Source organism: Pollicipes pollicipes, unplaced genomic scaffold, assembly GCF_011947565.3.
Source record: "Pollicipes pollicipes isolate AB1234 unplaced genomic scaffold, Ppol_2.1 Scaffold_3447;HRSCAF=4054_pilon_pilon_pilon, whole genome shotgun sequence".
Classification (NCBI taxonomy): domain Eukaryota; kingdom Metazoa; phylum Arthropoda; class Thecostraca; order Pollicipedomorpha; family Pollicipedidae; genus Pollicipes; species Pollicipes pollicipes.
In genome coordinates this window covers 9038150-9056351 of record NW_023596297.1, presented here as the reverse complement: position 1 = coordinate 9056351, position 18202 = coordinate 9038150, and the positions used below count along the sequence as shown (strand labels likewise).

At 65.5% G+C, this 18202-nt stretch overlaps 2 protein-coding genes across 2 annotated transcripts in view; one reads left to right on the top strand and one right to left on the bottom strand.

Moving 5' to 3' along the window:
- Positions 1-18202, top strand: part of LOC119092656 (lipase 3) — a 109979-nt gene that overhangs the window by 21524 nt on the left and 70253 nt on the right. The window lies entirely within an intron of this gene.
- The window catches only part of LOC119091585 (spectrin alpha chain-like), a 41842-nt gene that overhangs the window by 8937 nt on the left and 14703 nt on the right, over positions 1-18202 (bottom strand). The window contains 31 exon segments of the mRNA XM_037214394.1: positions 249-322; positions 1412-1480; positions 1743-1792; positions 2111-2233; positions 2714-2896; positions 3222-3374; positions 3678-3813; positions 4360-4550; positions 5326-5508; positions 5846-6031; positions 6285-6554; positions 7080-7229; positions 7508-7708; positions 8051-8159; positions 8450-8613; positions 8943-9113; positions 9356-9493; positions 9980-10214; positions 10613-10788; positions 11225-11500; positions 11710-11985; positions 12432-12660; positions 12852-13054; positions 13310-13497; positions 13893-14055; positions 14392-14503; positions 15012-15190; positions 15908-16060; positions 16387-16587; positions 17003-17173; positions 17969-18085. Of these exon segments, the coding sequence (XP_037070289.1) occupies positions 249-322; positions 1412-1480; positions 1743-1792; positions 2111-2233; positions 2714-2896; positions 3222-3374; positions 3678-3813; positions 4360-4550; positions 5326-5508; positions 5846-6031; positions 6285-6554; positions 7080-7229; positions 7508-7708; positions 8051-8159; positions 8450-8613; positions 8943-9113; positions 9356-9493; positions 9980-10214; positions 10613-10788; positions 11225-11500; positions 11710-11985; positions 12432-12660; positions 12852-13054; positions 13310-13497; positions 13893-14055; positions 14392-14503; positions 15012-15190; positions 15908-16060; positions 16387-16587; positions 17003-17173; positions 17969-18085 (5230 nt within the window).

Genomic DNA, 18202 nt, shown 5'->3' with positions numbered 1-18202 from the left:
GAAGCTAAGATCGGTTAAGTAGCACTTCTTTGGCACAGCCAGTTTCCCGGGCCAGAGGACGCAGGGTTTACGTCACCTCGACTGCAAACGGGCACAACACCACAGGCACGAAAATGACCTCAAAACATTCGACCAGTGTCAGTGGCGACCGCGCGGGAGCACGGCGCGGAGCCACGGCACCTGGCGGCACCAGCACCGAGGTGTCCGCCGTTGGGGGGTGATCACGCCCAGCTGGGGTCGACTCTCACCTCGCTTCAGACTAGAAAGACTCGACTGGCTGCCCATCTTCTTCTCCGTTAGCATGGGATTCTTGAGGAGCACCCTGTGGATGGACGGATATAGCGTGTGTGAGTCCGGTTAGCACGTGCCGTCTGATCGAATGATCAGCGGTCATTGTGGGCAGCATGACTCCTGCCCAGCGGGCATCAACGACCCCAAGCACCAGGGGTGTAACCCACGCCACCGCTGAGGTGGCGAACAGCGCAGTAACGACTGCCTCGGCATCCTTGTCGCCGCTTAGTGCGGTGCTCTATTCAGTATCAAGCGATTGAAAGATACATTCAAACCACACACAATTAAATGAAATAACAAAACGAAGGGAAATGCTTCCACAAGGAACGTACCATCAAGCAATGAATACAACGCATGAAAGGTATCAGACGGAGCTAAACGCAGCAAAAACAATCAACCAAGGTCCATCATAATGCACAACCATTACAATCAATACCAAACGGAACGGCCCCAAGCGTGTCTGTCAGCGCGAGCGGTCTGGCGTAGCCTGCAGCGGAAGGTACCGTGGACGGACGCACGGCAACAAATATACACCACTAACCCGGACACAGCTCTAAACGCGCGCCGCGCTGGTCTGTGCCACGTCAGCCCTGTGTAGCCCAGAGCCCCTTGCGTGTTTACAAAGCTAACGGCTGCCAGGCACCGAGAAGCCGGCCGCCTTCAGGCCCCGACCGTCCCCTTTTCCCCGACGTGGACAGACAGCCACCTCGGGCTCACAGTGACAGAACGACACAGGCTGCTGTTGAAATACCACAAAGTGTCATACGATGGTGACAGCGACATCCCAGCGGACTACAGCTACGCTCGTCAGCGGACGTGTTGACGAATAGGGACAGTGTCACTGAACAAGCCCTGTGCTAGCATTGGGCGTGTATGAAGAACTTGGCCAAAAAAAAAAAACGCCACGCAAATGCAACAAAAAGAATGGGTGAGAAAAATGTGAACAAAATAATACACTACAGAGCAAACAGAACGAAAATGAGACGCACCAAACCCAAAGGTTATAGCCAGAAAGCGCTTGGCGCACCACCTACTGACATCCGTGACATCTAGAGCCATTCCCGGTTAGCGCTAGGTGGCAGCAGCGGCCGGGTTAAGCGTCCGCCGTGGACACAAATACCTCTCAGAAACGTCTGGAAACGAGGCGGAGTGAACGAGCCGGCCCGGCTGTCGGTCGTCGGCCGCGGGGCTGCGGACGGCACCAGGTCAGAGGTCAAGGCCGTAAGTGCGCCCACCGCCCGACGCCAGCCCGTCCCAGTGGGCAGTACCAGCCGACAGCTGGCCCGTCAGGCCGACAGAGACAGAGACGCGCGGGCGCGGCGGCGGCGCGTCAGCCGACGGGCGCCGCGCCTCGCTACAACACTACAGACGACAGCCGCCCGCCAAGGGGCGGAGAAGTGCGTTAGTAAGACATGATAGCCGGCACGCGGCGGCCGGGCCAGCGCGCTCACCTGGGGCTGGCGTCGCCGGACTCGTGCTCCAGCTCCAGACCGCGCCGCTCCTGCCGGGCGGGCCGGCGCCCGGGTCAGTGAGAGGGGCGACACTGGACGAGTACAGGTCTCGCAGCCCAAGGGCAGCGGGCAACACAATGCAGGACGTGTCTGTATCTGATACGAAATATCGGGATCTGGGTGAAACTGAACCGAACGCATCGCAAACCGTTCAGACATGTCAGCTCTTCTCGAAACACAGATTTGATCATGCGCTCGGCCAGCCACACGTTGTTTTGTTGCGTAACTACTTGATGACATACAAACGACACGACCGTGCCCCCCACCGAAGCCGCGCGGCCCGTGCGTGAGCCAGGGCCGGGCCCAACCTTGGTGATGCGGTCCACCTCTTGCTGGCGGATCTGGCGCAGCCGCTCCTCTTCGCGCCGCTTCTGCTCGGCCACGCGCGCCTCCTCCTCCCGACGGCGCATGCGCGCGAACGCCTCCTCCAGCTGCGGAAGCGAGACCGGGTCAGAGGGGCGTCATATGACACCCAGCGGTGTCAGGGGAAGTGCCCGATGGGCATCATGCGACACCGTCCGTATCCAACCAATAGCCACAGGGGCGTCACAGGACACTTAGCTTTCTCTGGCGCAAGGTCAGACGGACGCCGTACGACACCAGACGGCACAAGCTCCCGCTTCTGAGGCTGTCGACATCTAACAGCAATAATAGTCCGCACCGCACTCACAACCGATGACTGGCCTAGGCGGGGCCAACATAACGTCATAGGAGGGTTGGTCCAAAATCGCTGAGCTGGACGTCTATTGAGTAACAGATTGTCCTGCTGATGGGTTTAGAGAAGATGGACGCCTTCTGCTTATGCTACACATCACTTGCACTCGTCAAGCCAAGAGCACCAACCAACCGAGGTATGTTGTGCTGCGAGCAGCGCGGGAGAGGCGCCACGTCGCCTGCGCCGGCGCACTCACCAGCGTGGTGCGCTTGAGCGCGTCGAACTTGTCCTCCTGCGACTCGATGGTCTTGAGGAAGTCGTCGTGGCGGCGAATGAGCGCCTCGACCGCGCCGATGCTACTGCCGACGGCTGGGTCCGTCAGCACCGGCGCCCGGCTCGAGCCCCACGACTCCAGCTGCGCCGCGTCCCGCTTGAACATCTGCCGGCGGCGCCGCACACGCACACGCGCCGCGTCAGCGCGCGGCTCGGCGGCGGCCGGCGGCCCGCGGCCAGCCGCGCGCCGCGGGCAAGCCGGCCCAAGCACGGACGGCCGCAGCTGGCGCTGGCACAGCGGCTGAGGCTGATGCTGGGTTATCGTGTAGACTACTTTAGGGAGGTCCCTACAGATCGTGTCAGAAGTGTGGTCCACCGTCCGCGAAGATCAAATGTCTGTAGGCCTGTGACCAAAACCGTCGGTTCTTCTCCCCGCGTAAAGTGCAGGCGCCATCCAATCTCACCCAGCCCCCGCGGCCCGTGGCACCAACCTGTGTGTCCAGACTCTGATTGTAGATGTCGTTGCGGTCGTTCCAAGTCTGGCCGAGCAGGTCGCGCCGGGCGCCGAGCACCGACACCTTCTCCTGGATGTCGTTGGCCATGAAGTGGCCGCTCATGACGAGCTCCCGGCCGCGGGCGATGAACTGGGGACCGCGCGGGGGTCGGTCAGATCATCCACCCACTGCGAACTACATGGGAGACGACCAAGCAGACAAAATAAACGTCTTCCACTCGGCGCATTCATCTGTCCGACACAGAACATCCGCGCAAGTGGCAACTTTTCTAGCTCTCGCAAAAACGCACGGATTCGTACAGCACACGCATGAAAGACAGCCTGTCTGTCAAGGCAAAACGTAATATGATCGTCGCATTATCGTCGACAGTCCTGCAGCAGCCCGGCGCGCCGGCCGGTGCGGCGTTCACAGGGCGGCGGACCCGCCACTGACCGCGTCCACGGCGTCCTGTCGCGTCTGCAGCTCGGCCTGGTACTCGGCGTGCCGGCCGAGCAGGGCCTCGGCGCCGGCCACGTCCCGCGCCAGCTCCGGGGCCGTGATCTTGGCCAGCAGCTCGTTGATCCAAGCCCTGCCGCAGCCGGGCACATCAACGTCGAGCCACGGCGGTGGCGGCGGGAGGACATACGGCGACGGGAGGACACGGCGGCGGGAGGACACACGGCGACGGGAGGACACGGCGGGGCGACGGGAGGACACGGCGGCGGGAGGACATACGGCGATGGGAGGACACGACGGCGGGAGGACACGGCGGCGGGAGGACACGGCGGCGGGAGGACATACGGCGATGGGAGGACACGACGGCGGGAGGACACGGCGACGGGAGGACACAGGGCTGCGGCGGGAGGACACAATGCGCATCGGCTGCAAAAGCGCGAGATGTCCCGTGTCCAGAGAACTGGACACGGGCGACGGCGCATCACGCCGCAGATGCCGTTCAAACTTAAAGGAGTGCGCGTGTAGGGGAGGGGGAGGGGCAGCCTTCACGGTGTTGCCGCGCCAGCTGACCGCGCAATCCGACTGGAGTTCATGACGCGCTACGGCAGATGTGCCGCATGATGAGTTAGTCACAAAACACCACCTAAATCACGCACTGAAAAGCTGGGTCACCACTCACATGAGATCCCTGTACTCGTCAAAGTAGGCCTGGATGTCAGCAGCCTGCTCGAGCTTGTCCTTCCTCTGGGCCGACTTGTCCAGCAGGTCGTTCCACGCCTGCACCGTGTCCTCGTGCTTGACGCTGATGTGGTCGCGCGCGTCCGGGAACTGCGCCGCCAGACGCTTGGCTTCCGCCACTACTTGCTCCACCTGCCAGACACGGACGGAATCACCAGAGGTCAACACGCGCCTGTGCGACCGGCCGTGGTGGCGCGGCACCGTCCGAGCGGAGGCTGGGCGCACACTGACACGCCATCGGGCCCTGTCCACCCTGCTCTGCCCTCGAAAGGGCGGACACAGCGCTGGCCGTGTATCAGCCGCTGTCGACAAGCATAGCACATTCAAGCACAGTGACCGGTTGAAATCACACCGCTCCATCGCTGGCCATGACAGCAATGTTTCCGCTCGGCCCTCCTGACAGGCCCAGCGTCTGCCTGGACAGGACCGCACTCGCTCATCAGACAGAACGGAGTCTGTCATTACCAGCTCATGTGACGGCCACACACTCTCTCCCCATACGCGCTGCTCAAGAGACTCCCGAGTCCCCGGGGCTTCATCATCTGCAGGGTCCCTTCGCACGTGCTCCCCAAGAGGCCCCCGGGTCTGGCCGTCCCTGCAGGCACCAGTGTCATCTGACAGCCCCAGTGTGTCCTCGTGCCCGCTTCCCCGACGGGTCGGGCGCCTGGCCGTCCCTGCAGGCACCAGTATCATCTGACGGCCCGTGTCCTCGTGCCTACCTTCCCACCGGATCGGGCGCCTGGCCGTCCCTGCAGGCACCAGTGTCATCTGACAGCTCCAGTGTGTCCTCGTGCCCACCTTCCCACCGGATCGGCCGCCTGGCCGTCTCTGCATGCACCAGTGTCATCTGACAGCCCCAGTGTGTCCTCGTGCCCGCTTCCCCGACAGGTCGGGCGCCTGGCCGTACCTGCTCCTTGACGGCGGCCAGGTCCCGCTCGAAGCCCTGGTGCCGGCGCACCAGCGCCTGGATCGAGTCCAGGTCGTGGCCGTAGTCGTCTGTGGAGAGGGCAGCCTCCTTCTCCGCGATCCAGCCGATCGTCTCGTCTGCGTCCCGGTCGAACACGTGGACCTGCTTGGCGCCCAGCAGAGCCTGCGGGCAGCGGGGCCGACCGTCGGGGTCAGGCGGCCGTTCGCCGGGGCGAGCGAGCAGGCCCGCCAACGGCGACAGGCCACCAGCTGATCACGCCACCCAGGTGGCCGTCGGTATCGCGCGTGGAAAAACATTGACACTGGGGACACGGGGAAGAACATTGAAGCGCTCAAGGTAACGCGGCAGCGTTAGCAGCGAATGCCACCTTCTCAACGTGTGCACAGTAACTGCGCGACGGACACACCTATCAGAAGCACTGGCTTGATCTGAGGACCCTAGCCTCAGTACGGTGGACACGGCCGAGCGGGCGCTCCCAGTGCGGCGGCGGCGACCTCACCTCCTGGCGGGCCTGAGTCAGCTCGCGCAGGTCGTCCCACATCTGGCGCAGGTCGGCCGCCCTCTGCAGCACCCGCTCCGGCTGCGGGTGCTCGGCGGCCACCAGCTGACGGGCGCTCTCCTCCACGGACGTCACGCGCTCCTCGCTCGACTGCAGCCCGCTCAGGAACGTCTCGAACTTGTTGATCTGCCGACCGGGCGGCGCCAGGCGTCAGGTGGGGCTGAGCGGCCAACGCAGGCTGCGGAGGGGCCCGACTGAACCCGACTAGCCCTGTTGACAGTACAACGGGCGGCCAAACAACATACTCCGGCGCGCGCGACAATAAACCAACCGCGCTGCCGTAACAACAGAACAAAGCATCACTGCAGCAGCAGTGTTACCGGGTGCATGCTGGCCAGTACCCTGCCGCACCATACACGGGACAAGCGCGGCCACGCACCAGCAGCTCCACGTGCTCGACGTCGCGTCCGTAGTCCTCCGACGCGGCCGCCTGCATCTGGCCCGACACCCAGTCGGCCGCCTCGTCCGCCTCGGCCAGGAAGCGGAAGAGCCGCTGGCTCTGCTGCAGCAGCTGACGACGCGTCTCCAGCAGCGCCACCAGCTCGGCGTACTGCTGCTCCAGCTCCGCGCGGCGCGCCGACACCGGCTCGGCGTCGAAGTGGCCGCGGTCCGACAGCCGCTGGCACAGCTGCGACAGCTTGGCGATCACCTGCCGAGTGGGCGGCCGGGGGCGGCGGTCAGCGGCGCGGCGCGACCATCGCCAGCTCGTGCGAGAAACGGACACGGTAAGCGAGCCGGGAGCGGCGGTCAGTGGCGGCAAGACCATCGCCAGCTCGTGAGAGCAACGGACGAAGCACGGGACACGCGGGAACCCTCATCCCGCGAACAGTGTTGTACGTCATTGCCACCCTGCCGCTAGCGCAGACGCAGTCATTAGACGGCGTTATGCGCAGCTCGGTCTCAGAACAGTCCGCGGCAGGCTTCGACGCACAGATGACTAGGTGATGTCAGACCGAGCGTGGCCTGACCGAGCGTGACCCGCTACAGCGTGGTCCGCCCGAGCGTGGCCTGCTCGAGCGTGGCCTGCCTGAGCGTGGCCCACTCCATTGTGGCCCGCCCGAGCGTGGCCTGCCCGAGCGTGGCCCACTCCATTGTGGCCCGCCCGAGCGTGGCCCGCCACAGCGTGGCTCACCCGAGCGTAACCGGCCTGGTCTGGCCGCGCGGAGCCGCTCACCTGGTTATAGTTTGAGATGTCGCGCTCGATCAGGTCCAGTTTCTTGATGAGCGACGTGACGGCATCGCGGTCCCTGCCCGTGTCCTGCGAGGTCAGCAGCGGCTTCCGCTCCCTCATCCACTTGTCCGCCTCCTCGGCCTCGGCGTAGAACTGCGGCACGCACAGGGCCGGTCACCACGCGGTCAACAAGTTCCGGCGACGCGAATCAACGCTCCCAGCCAACCGCCGTCACAATGCCCCATCAGCGCCAGAGCCACTCCGCGGCATAGCCCGGACAACGGCGACGCAACAGCCAGCGTCATTCATCTCCGGTCCGTGGCACAAGCCTCCCACTCGCTTCACAACACTGGCAGAGCAGCACCGGTCACCAGCCACGCTGGGAAGTCCCAACCGGCCGGGACCGGCTGACCGGTCCGGGGCGGACGCACCTGCTGCGACTCGGCCGCGTCCAGCAGCCGGAGCCGGCGCACGCTGGCCGCGTCGCGGAGCTGGCCGTGCCGCTCCTGCAGCAGCCGCCAGCGGCGCTCCACCTCGCCGGCCGCGAAGTGGTTGGCGCGTATCATCTGCTGGGCTGCGCTGCCCAGCGCCGCGATCACGGGGTCGTGCGACTGGATCTCGGCCTCCAGCGCCTGGGTCAGCAGCAGCGGCGTGAGACGGGGGGAGCGGCGCCGGACCGTCACGTCACATCACGTCACGTCACGTCACGTCACGTCACGTCACGTCACGTCACGTCACGTCACGTCACGCCACGTCACGTCACGCCACGCCACGTCACCTCACGTCAGGCAGGCAGATCGCAAATACGGACGGCAGTCGGCCACGGTTGATGGCCGCTCTCGCCACAAACATATCGAACAGCTCTGACACATTACTCGCGACCAAAGCAGGTAGAGGCCATCCGCCAGCCACTGCGCGGCGCCGCCGACCCGGCTTCGGCCCGCGGTCTGAGCGCCGGCCCTGGCAGTGCGCACCTGGTGGTTCTTCTGCAGGCTCTGCACCTGGGCCAGCGAAGTGCCCAGATCGGCAGATGTGACCATCGGCTCCTTCTCCGCTAGCCAGCTCATCTCGTCCTCCACGTCTCTGTCATGGAGAAGGAAACGTCAAGTTGGCTGTTCACTGGATACAGAGGCGTCATTTCCGGACACGGTGCAACCGACTTCTAAAACAGAGGCGACGACAAGAACACACCAAGTGCCACATATCCCCACTACACAACACTACAGCACCGATCGGGCCCAACCCCGACCCCCACGAATCCCACGTCCTCTGCAGCCGAATTTGATACCGACGATGGCGCCTTGTCGGGCACGTGGACGGCCTGGCAGCGCGCAGCGGCCCGAGCTGGGCCGCTGCGGGACGGCCGCCCTCACCTGATGAACTGGTGCAGCTGGAGCGCCTCCTCCAGGTTGTCGCGTCGGATCTGCAGCGGCTCGGCCAGCCCCGAGAAGCGCTGCGCCACCTGGCCGGCCCGCTCGGCGATCTCCTCGCGCTGGAAGTGCTGCGAGCGGCCGAACTGGGCGGCCGTCTCCTTGGCCTGGCGAGCACGCGCACCGACCGGCGTCAGTGCCGCTGATGGGCCCGGCGCAGGCACGACAGACAGAAGCCGGGCAACAGCCCGGTGGCGACGTACCACAGACATCGGACGTCGCAGATGGACGCTGCTACAGCACGTGCCATTGAACGGTTAAACCAACCCCACATCAGCGAGTGCTATTGCCACATTCCACACTGGCCCAACAGAACCCGATGAGCTGGTGAGCAGGGCGCTGTTGGTCGCGTGAACGTGCTCGACTGGTATTCGAGTGTTGAGCCCCGGTGCCCACGAGTGCGCCGGCCGCGGGGCGTGGCCGCGCGTCTCCGCACCTGCTGAACGGCATCACCGTGTGCGTGGATGTCAGCCTCGAGCAGCTGGTGCCGCTTCAGCAGGTTGGTGACGGCTGTCAGCGAGTCACCGTGGTCCTCGGAGGCCAGCTGCGCCTCCGCCTCGTCCATCCAGGCGTCCAGCTCGTCCAGAGTGCGCAGGAACAGCAGCGCCTGCGGTCGATGGACGGCAGCATCAGGCGGCGGTCAGGCGGCGGTCGGCCTGGTCAGGAGACGACGCGGCCGGAGCCGGCCACCCAGAGCGCACAGCCGGCCATCGGCCGGCGTCACACGCGCGTCGCGTGCCACCCGGTACGCCAATAAAACGCACGCTGTCAGCAGACCCAGCGGTGCTTGGTTCAGCACTTCCTCTACCCATCCGGGCGCAGGCCGCCAGCTGCTGGTCGGAGCCTGACCTGGTACGCCTCCTGGAGTCGCTTCTTCTTAAGTGTGGTCTCGTCCTGCAACTGGCGCCAGAGCGCCTCCAGCGCGTCCAGCCGCGCCTGGATCTCCATGCCGGCGTAATGGCCGGCCGTCATCAGCGCCTCGCCCTCCTGCCGGCGCCGGACGGTCGATGTGACGGCAGCCGCGCCACGCCTACCTCACGTGCGGCACGCGGCGTGGCAAGTCATGTCACACATCAAGACGGGCAGAGATGCGGCACACACACGCGTGCGAGCCTACAAACACACACAGAAATCCGGACAAGGAGCTAGCCTTAGAGTGGAGACGCACCACCAGGAGCTGCGCAGACATCAGTCCGCCGGCGCGTCACGGCGCCGCGGCAGCCGCTCTGTCATGGCCGGCCGGCGCACCAGCGCGGACGTCAGCTGTCGGACATGCACGGCGGATGCTGTGTCCCGCCCCCGACCACTGGCTGACCGCTGACCACACCCCCTGCTGCAAGACCTGCCTGCCCGCCTGCTGCAGACGTCCTCCCCGGCTCGGTCTCACCTCCCCGCCCTGGACGACCGCCAGTCAGCCCGCCCTGTTCGGCGCGCCGGACAGGGCAGCCGCCCAGCGGCCGAGCGGCGGCGCACCTGGTTAACGGCGAGCACGCGGCCGGCGTTGGCGTGCAGCTCGGCCTCGAACGCCTGGTGCTTCTGGATCTTGGACTGCAGGTTGGAGGGGTCGCGGTAGGACTCGTCGCACGCCACCTGCATCTTCTCGCCCAGCCAGGTCTCCGACTCGTAGATGTTGCGCAGGAAGCGCTGCAGCTGAAGCGACTCGGCCAGCCGCTGGCCGCGCACCAGCGACGCCTCCTTGATCCGGTCCCTGGCGGCAGCAGCGCCGGCGTCAGACGGGCCGCCGCTCGCGCCGCTGCGGCGCCTCCAGCGGCAGCGCCGACACCCGCCAGCCACTGCATACAGAGCCACGGACGCCGATCTCTCGGCCCTGAGACAACACATCCCGTCCCATCGCTGACAGACTGCATTGTAAGAGGTGAGCTTAGACAGTCCAGTGCACATCACAGACAAGTACGATTGGCATTGACCGTCGGCGCAGCTTCTGCATGATCGCCTTGCGAACAGCGTTTGTAGAGACGTGTCCCACACTGATGCCCAGGAAAAGATGGCGCCTCCCTGACCGCATCTCGGAGCGTCCGATGTCCAGCCGTCGCAGACCCTGCCCACAGAAGGACGGCGGTGCTGTGAAGCGACCGAGCCACAGACCTGCGCTGGCAGACGGCCTGCAGCGTCTGCTGTATGCTCTCTGAGTCGCAGTGTTTGCCGGCCACCAGCTGCACGGCCGAGTGCTCCAGCTCGTCGACGCGGCTGGCCTGCGCCGCGAACGTCTTCTCGAAGCTCCTGTGCTTCTTGATGAGTGCCTCCACGCTGGCGATGGAGTCCTGTAGCCGGGAAGGCCCGTGTCACAGGCCAGACCGAGGCGAAGCAGGTCGGGCGGCACCGACACACGCGCAGGGAGCGCCGCCAGGGACGCCAGGCACCTGCCCAGCGCAGCGCAAACCGCCACCGGGCACCTGGCTGAAAGCCACGGCCAGGGACGCCAGGGACTCGACCATAGCGGCGCAAACCACGTTTCATCCCACACTACGGACCACCAGCTGGAGATATGATTTAGCGTTTTGCTTGGGTACCGTAACAAATGGAAATGCATGCCCATTTACGGTGATGGCAAATACATCAATACCCTGCGGCTTATTCTGCACATGGCCGCCCATATCCAGCCAACCGTCAGGCCCCGCAGATGCGTCAGAGGTCTCGGCGGTCGGGGCGCCCGCCACCAGGCGGCAGCGGCCAGCGGCGGCCACGGCGCCGACGCACCCCGAGGTCGTCGTTGTTGAGGAACGCCTCCTTGGCGGCGAGCCAGGCGTGTGCCTGCTGCGCCTGCCGGTCGAACAGCTGGCGCTGGTGCGCCTGCGTCAGCCGGTGGCGCCGCTCCTCCCAGCTGGCGCCGAGCGTGCGCCGCAGCTCCTCCAGGTGCGCCAGCGACGACTCCACCTCGTCGCGGGCGTAGTGCTGCTGCTGTACCAGCTTGTGGCCGAAGTCCTTCAGCTGCTTGAAGGCTTCCTGGCGTCCGTCCATTTCCGCCTTACACTCCTGAGGGAGCACGAGCAAACATCAGGCATTCACCCAGACGAGACACCGTACGGACCGCCACCGCTAAACGCGCGGAATAGAGCATATGTTTCGTCTCAACCATCTATCCCACTTCCGATTCGACTTCGACTGGTTGGACTGCCTCCGCCGCTCTCCCTGAGCGCGCATCCCAGCCTGACTCCACCGACACACGCCGGCCGAGCACGCACCTGGTGCAGCTGCAGCAGCTGCTCGGCCTGCTCAGCGCCGCCGCCGTCGCCGCTCTCGACCATGCGGTTCATCATGTCGCCGACCCACGTCTCGAGCTCGCGCCGATCGGCGTTGAACTTCTGCAGCGTGTAGGAGGAGGCGAGCAGGGTGCGTCGGTTGTCGCAGCTGGCCTGCAGGCGGCGCCAGCTGTCCTGCACCACCTGCAGGCGGGCGCGGATCGGCGCCGCCCGGTCCGGGTACTTCTGCATCAGCCGGCGCGCCTCGACGTCGTGCTCCTGCGGGCGGCCGCGTCACCCCGTCAGTGGGGGCTGTCCCCGGCGACTCTGCCGTCCCCAGACCAGCCGTGTGGCCGGAGCCACCTGGCGGCTACATCAAAAGCAGCCGACCCCAGACCAGCCATGTGGCTGGGGCCACCTGGCGGCCACACCCAGACAGCCGTCCCGGGCGACTCTGCCGTCCCCAGACCAGCCGCGTGGCCGGAGCCACCTAGCGGCCACACCACAGACAGCCGTCCCCAGCCCAGCCGCGTGATCAGAGCCACCTGCCAGTAACACCACAGCCAGCGTGTGTACACGGACAGCCGGTGCACACGGTGCTCAGTCTCGGGTGGACATGAGCCGGAGAGGTTCACCAGCCTGGTCACCTCTGACTAGTTCAGTTCCCTGATCACGTCTCCACCTGACCGTGGCCCACCGGTCGTCGGCGCAAGCCGCCCTCTCACCTTGAGTTTGCCCTCGATGGCGCTCATGTCCCGCTCGGCCGCCTCCTGCTTGCGCTGCAGCGACTCCACCGAGCCGAGGTCGTTGCCCGTGTCCTCGGAGGAGAGCGAGAGCGCCTTCTCCTGGACACGCTCGGCCGTGTCGGCCAGGTCCCGGTTGAAGGCGTGCACCTCGAGCGCCGCCGACAGCTGATCCCGGTAGGCGGAGAGCGCGCCCTGCAGCGACCTCCACCTGGCGGCGGCCGCAAGCGTCAGAGCCTCACGGACATCTCACCTAGACGGCGCCGCTGCCGCGGACCCGGCTCAACCATCGGCAACACCGAAGGCAATGCCAGCGCTGCATGACATAACTGGGGATTCTGCGTGTTTATACGGGTAGGGCCTGGTCATACATCGGTAGACGACCCGTCGTCGGTGACCCACCTCTGATTAAGCTCGTCCCGTTTCTGCTGGACGGCGCGGTTGTCGCCCTGCCCCTGGCGGATCAGCTTGTCGGCCAGCGCGTTCATGTTCTTCATGCGCACGTCGTCAACGCGCATGTCCGAGTCGACGTCGTCCAGGCGCCGCTGCAGCGCCTGGCAGTGCTCGTAGTCGCGGCCGGTCTCAGCCGCCTGCACCAGCATGTCCTGGACGAGCGCGCGGCAAGCCGGTCACCAACGACCCGCAGCAACCACCCAGGCGGTCATCGACAGACTACAGAGCGTTGTAGTCGGGTCACCAATGAACAGCATAGCAGGTACGAAACCTTTTCTAGACAAGACGCTTCTCCAACGCCCGGCAAGAAAATATGAAGACGGCCGCTGGCCTGCTGCCTCACGATGCCACAGCCCGCCGATCCGTGCGGGCGACCGGCGCTGCGGCCGCCAGACGGCGCCACTGACCTTGTCTCGGATCCAGGCCTCCACCTTCTCGACCTGGTTGTTGAAGTCGAGGATGTCCTGCGCCTCCTCCAGGCCGCGACCGCGCGAGACGCTCTCAGCCAGCAGCTGCTGCCAGGAGGCCAGCAGCGCCTCCAGCTGCTGGCGGATCTCCCGCGAGCTCAGGTGCCGCTGCTGCAGCAGGGTCTCGCCTGCCGCCGAGGGCGACACGCCCGGTCAGCGCGCGAGGGAGATCAACCATAGCTCGGGTGCGGCTACACCGAAGGCGCACGTAGGTGCCTGCGTGGCGCTAGACACGCACGAGGGGGGGGGCAGCGCAGAGATCTGCCATGGGGAGGGGGTAGCGTGGCGGGCAGAAGCGGGGCAGGTCCAGGAGTGCGCACTGGGCAGCAGGTAATCATTGCACATTTTGCGAGCAAGCAGGCGACCGTGGCTCGCCCCGGCCTGGTGTCCCCTCAGCCCACGGCGTGTGCCTGACCGCTGGCTGTCGACACCGCCACACAGTCGGGACAGCCGCGCACGCCCGTCTTCCATCCTCACCGCCGCCGTCTGTTCTACGGACGGTGACGCACTACCAGCGGCTGACCTTTGTCCTTGATCTCGGCGATGCGCGGCTGGTTGGCGGACAGCTCGGCCTGGAACGCCTGGTGCTTCTGCAGCTTCTTGATCTTCTCCTCGAGGCTGGTGACGTCGCTGCCGACCCGCTCCAGCTCCAGCGCCTTCTTCTTGTCGCCGATCCAAGTCTCGGCCTGCGGACAGCAGGCGTCTGGTTGGCAGGCCCGGGTCCACGCACACAAACAGTGGACATCGCCGACCAACCCCGAGCACGGCCAGCCCGCCACACACTGCTGGCGAACGTGGCTGACAGCAGACCGCAGCGGGCCCCACCATATCAGGCGCCTCAAGCGGGCGCACGCACACTGCGGACATGCTCAACAGATCAAGCTGACACTTTGAGTTGGGAGGTTCAGCTCCTGGGGACATTTGCTAAGTTGAATAAGCAAGGTCAGAATTTTCTGGCCGTCTCTCATCAGAGTCGCCCCGGCACACCACGGCCGCGGTCTGACGCCGACTCCGTCTCTCACCTCGGCGCAGTCGCGCAGAAACTGGGCGTGCAGCAGGGAGTCGTTGAGGCCGCGCCGTCGCTCCGACGCCAGGTCACTGACCTTCTGCCGCCGCACCACGCACTCGTCCAGTCTGCCGGCCGGCACACGGCACGCGGTCACGTCACCGGACACCACCGGCGGCGGCGGGCACCAGCACGCGCCGAGCTCGCCGCCGCGCGCCAGCCTCGCTACACTGCACTCCTGGCTCACTGCCGAGGTCTCAGACATACGCAACGTTGTCTAACGGCCAAGAACCGACGGCATTTGCCTTTGGCAATGCTGAAAGCTGCGCAGAAGCAACGCCATGTGATATGCGGCTTCGGGTTACTTGTGCTCCTGTACGGCCATCCCTCGTCCAATGTTCCCGCAAAATGAGTCGACTTCGCGTAATTGTCAGAAATGCACTCCATTGATTGAAGAATGTCCCTCTACATCGCAATGATTGAGACTTTCGCGAAAACAACCAGCGAGGAGCTGTGAGCGGTGAGCCGTGCGGAGGGCGCCGGCCTTCCGACGGCACCGGGACTCAGCACCAGCCGGCGGCCGGCCAGGCCCGGCTGCAGCAGCCGCGCCGCACGCCGCACGTCCGCCGCTCTCACCGTTGCTTGATCTCGGGGCTGCGGAAGTGGTTCTGCTGCAGCAGCTTGCTGCCGTGCTCGGACAGCTGAGACAGGCGGTCGTTCTGCACGCCCACCAGCCGGTCGAGCGCCTCCTGCCGGCGCACCTCCGCCTCCACCGAGTCCACGGTCGTGCCGAACTCGGCCTTAGACAGCGCCGCCTGCGGCACGGGGAGAGGACGGCTGGTCTCTGACCGGGGTCGGCACTCCGGAGCACGGAGAGCGGGCCGACCGGAGCACCGGCAGCGGCTGACCGGAGCACCGGGCAGCGGCTGACCGGGACACCGGCCAGCGGCCGACCGGAGCACCAGCTAGCGGCCGACCGGAGCACGGCCAGCGGCCGACCGGAGCACCGGCAGTGGCCGATCAGAGCACAGGCAACGGCTGACCGGAGCACCGTCAGCCGCCAAGGCCGGCCCCGAACGCTAGCTACAGATCCCACATCACATCCAGACACAGTCTGCACGCACCGGCCAGCTGTGCTCGACCCATGGAATGTGTCCAATGTTTTAACATCATCCCCGTTCCTGCTGGGATGCCTGCCTGAACGCGAGTTAGTGTTGGACGCTCTGTGCATCTCCCGCCTCGCTCGGAAACCAGACGAGTCACTCGGTGTCGCATTCAAAAGGCGACCGTGTAACCCAACGTCCTCGACCATGCGAACTCGGAAAGGCGGCAAATCATCCTCATCTCAAAACAATCCGTGCCTCTAATGATTCTTCATCAACAGACCGGACTGCGCATGGCAACGTCGATAATTAACAAGGCGCTCTGTTGCCTCCACAGCCGCTGGGCAGGCCGGCACCAGGCACAGTGCCGCCACACCCGCTCGGCAGACGGAAGCGCCGGCCGTCAATGATAGGCGGCGCCTCACACACCTCCTGTTGACTGCTGGCCGAGTCAAGGTGTTTGGCGTCTCGCAGGAAGAAGTGGTAGTCGATCAGTTGGTCCAGGTAGATCTTACGCTGCTGCCAGGCGCTGTGCAGCTTCTTCCGCTCCTCCAGCACCTGCTCCAGCTTCTCCTGCACCTCCTGCCGGACAAAACCGACGGTCAGAGTCCGAACTGCCAGCACACGGCCGCTGAAAGATACTATAAGCTCTCCTACCACACTACCGAAAATGAAACCGGATCGTTCGCAGAAGATGGCATCATACCACTCCAGCTGTGTTGACAAGTAAAGCTCTCCACTATCAGTAAAAAAAAAATTGGTGACAAACCTGCCGCAACACATCAACAGCCACGCAAAGATCGCCAATATCGATAACAGCCGCCCTTTTTCAGACCAGTGCGTCCAGTCGGCAGCCGAGTGAGCAGAGCTGACAGCGGCTGCGGCGGGCAGGCGGCGGGCCGACGGACCTGGGAGGCGTAGTGTCCGTCCTGGATCATGGTCTCGGCCATCTGCACGAGCCCCGTGAAGCTCTCCTCGCGCGCCTCCACCTCGGCCTTGAGCCGGTCGTGCTCCGTCTTGAGCGCCTGCGCGCTGGCCGCGTCGCGCACGGCCTCCTCGGTCAGCATGCCGGCGCGCAGGTCGGCCGCCCACGTCATCAGGTCCCGGCTCTGGAGCGGGCCGGCCGGCCGTCAGCTAGTCACGCGCCAGCGGCGCCTCACGCGCGCGAGCCACACCGGGCGCACAGCCACCACCGCAGCCGGGCGGCGGGCTGGTGGGCCCATACTGTCACTCACCTGACAAAGCAACCAGGCGGCTGCTCGGGGGTCTGGTGCTGGTGACGTCTGACGATATCTTGCACAGCTTCGTGCAGAACAAAATCATGCAACATCTTATTATTGATTTTAAGGCTGCTCCAAGACAAATGCTACGTTAAACCTCCTCCAGTCTCCAGCAATCCAACCAGATGGCATTCCCCTCTCGCACCAGTACAAATTCGATCGCAGGTCAGCCTAACCAAGATCGCTTCAGCAGCGTCCTGCCAGCGGCCGGCGTCTGAGGCAGCGCCAACTAGCCGGCGCCCACCTGTGTGAGGAAACGCTGCAGCTCGAGGCTGGCCTGCAGCTCCTCCTTGCGCTGAGCGGCGCGCTGATGCAGCTGGTCCCAGCTGCCGACGACCAGCTGCTGCTGCTCGGCGATGTGCTCGGCGTTGGTCGGGTACGATTCCTGCAGCTGGGCCGAGTCGTCCACCAGCACCTGGGTTACGGCGTGGCAGAGCCAAGGTGAGACCGGGCCCGCTAATCACACCGGCCAGCGACTCACGGGGTTACGGCGGGGTGGAGCCAAGGTGAGACCAGGCCCGCTCACCACACCGGCCAGCGACTCACGGGGTTACGGCGGGGTGGAGCCAAGGTGAGACCGGGCCCGCTCACCACACCGGCCAGCGACACACGGGGTCACGGCAGGGCAGGAGCCGAGGTCAGACCAGGCCCGCTCACCACACCGGCCGGCGGCACACGGGGTCACGGCAGGGCAGGAGCCAAGGTCAGACCGGGCCCGGTCACCACACCGGCCGGCGACACACGAGGTCACGGCAGGGCAGGAGCCGAGGTCAGACCAGGCCCGCTCATCACACCGGCCGGCGACACAAGGGGTCACGGCAGGGCAGGAGCCGAGGTCAGACCGGGCCCGGTCACCACACCGGCCAGCGACACACGGGGTCACGGCAGGGCAGGAGCCGAGGTCAGACCGGGCCCGGTCACCACACCGGCCGGCGACACACGGGGTCACGGCAGGGCAGGAGCCGAGGTCAGACCGGGCCCGGTCACCACACCGGCCGGCGACACACGGGGTCACGGCAGGGCAGGAGCCGGGGCCAGACCGGCGGAATGCCGCACTGTCGCTGGGCGAGGGTCGACCATAGGACGGGGACGGCTCCGGGACGCCGCAGTAACTCAGCCACGATGCTGACACGAGCGCGACCGGACCGCGAGATCGGCGAACGACCCCGGTCGGCGCGCCGGGCCACACTGAAGGCCGCCGGCGCCGTACCTGCAGCTGAGCCTCGAGCGCCACCAGGTCGTTCTCGAAGCCCTCGTGCCGCCGGATGAGCGCGTGCACCGCCTGCAGGCTGCGGCCCAAGTCGTCCGGAATCTGGGCGTACTTCTCCTGCAAAGGCGTCACTTCCTGTCAGCGGAGCACGCTCAGTCCGACCGCTGGCTCAGACGGCCCACTGGGTCGAGGACAGGCAACGTACTGGGTCGAGGTCAGAAAGCGTCCTGAGTC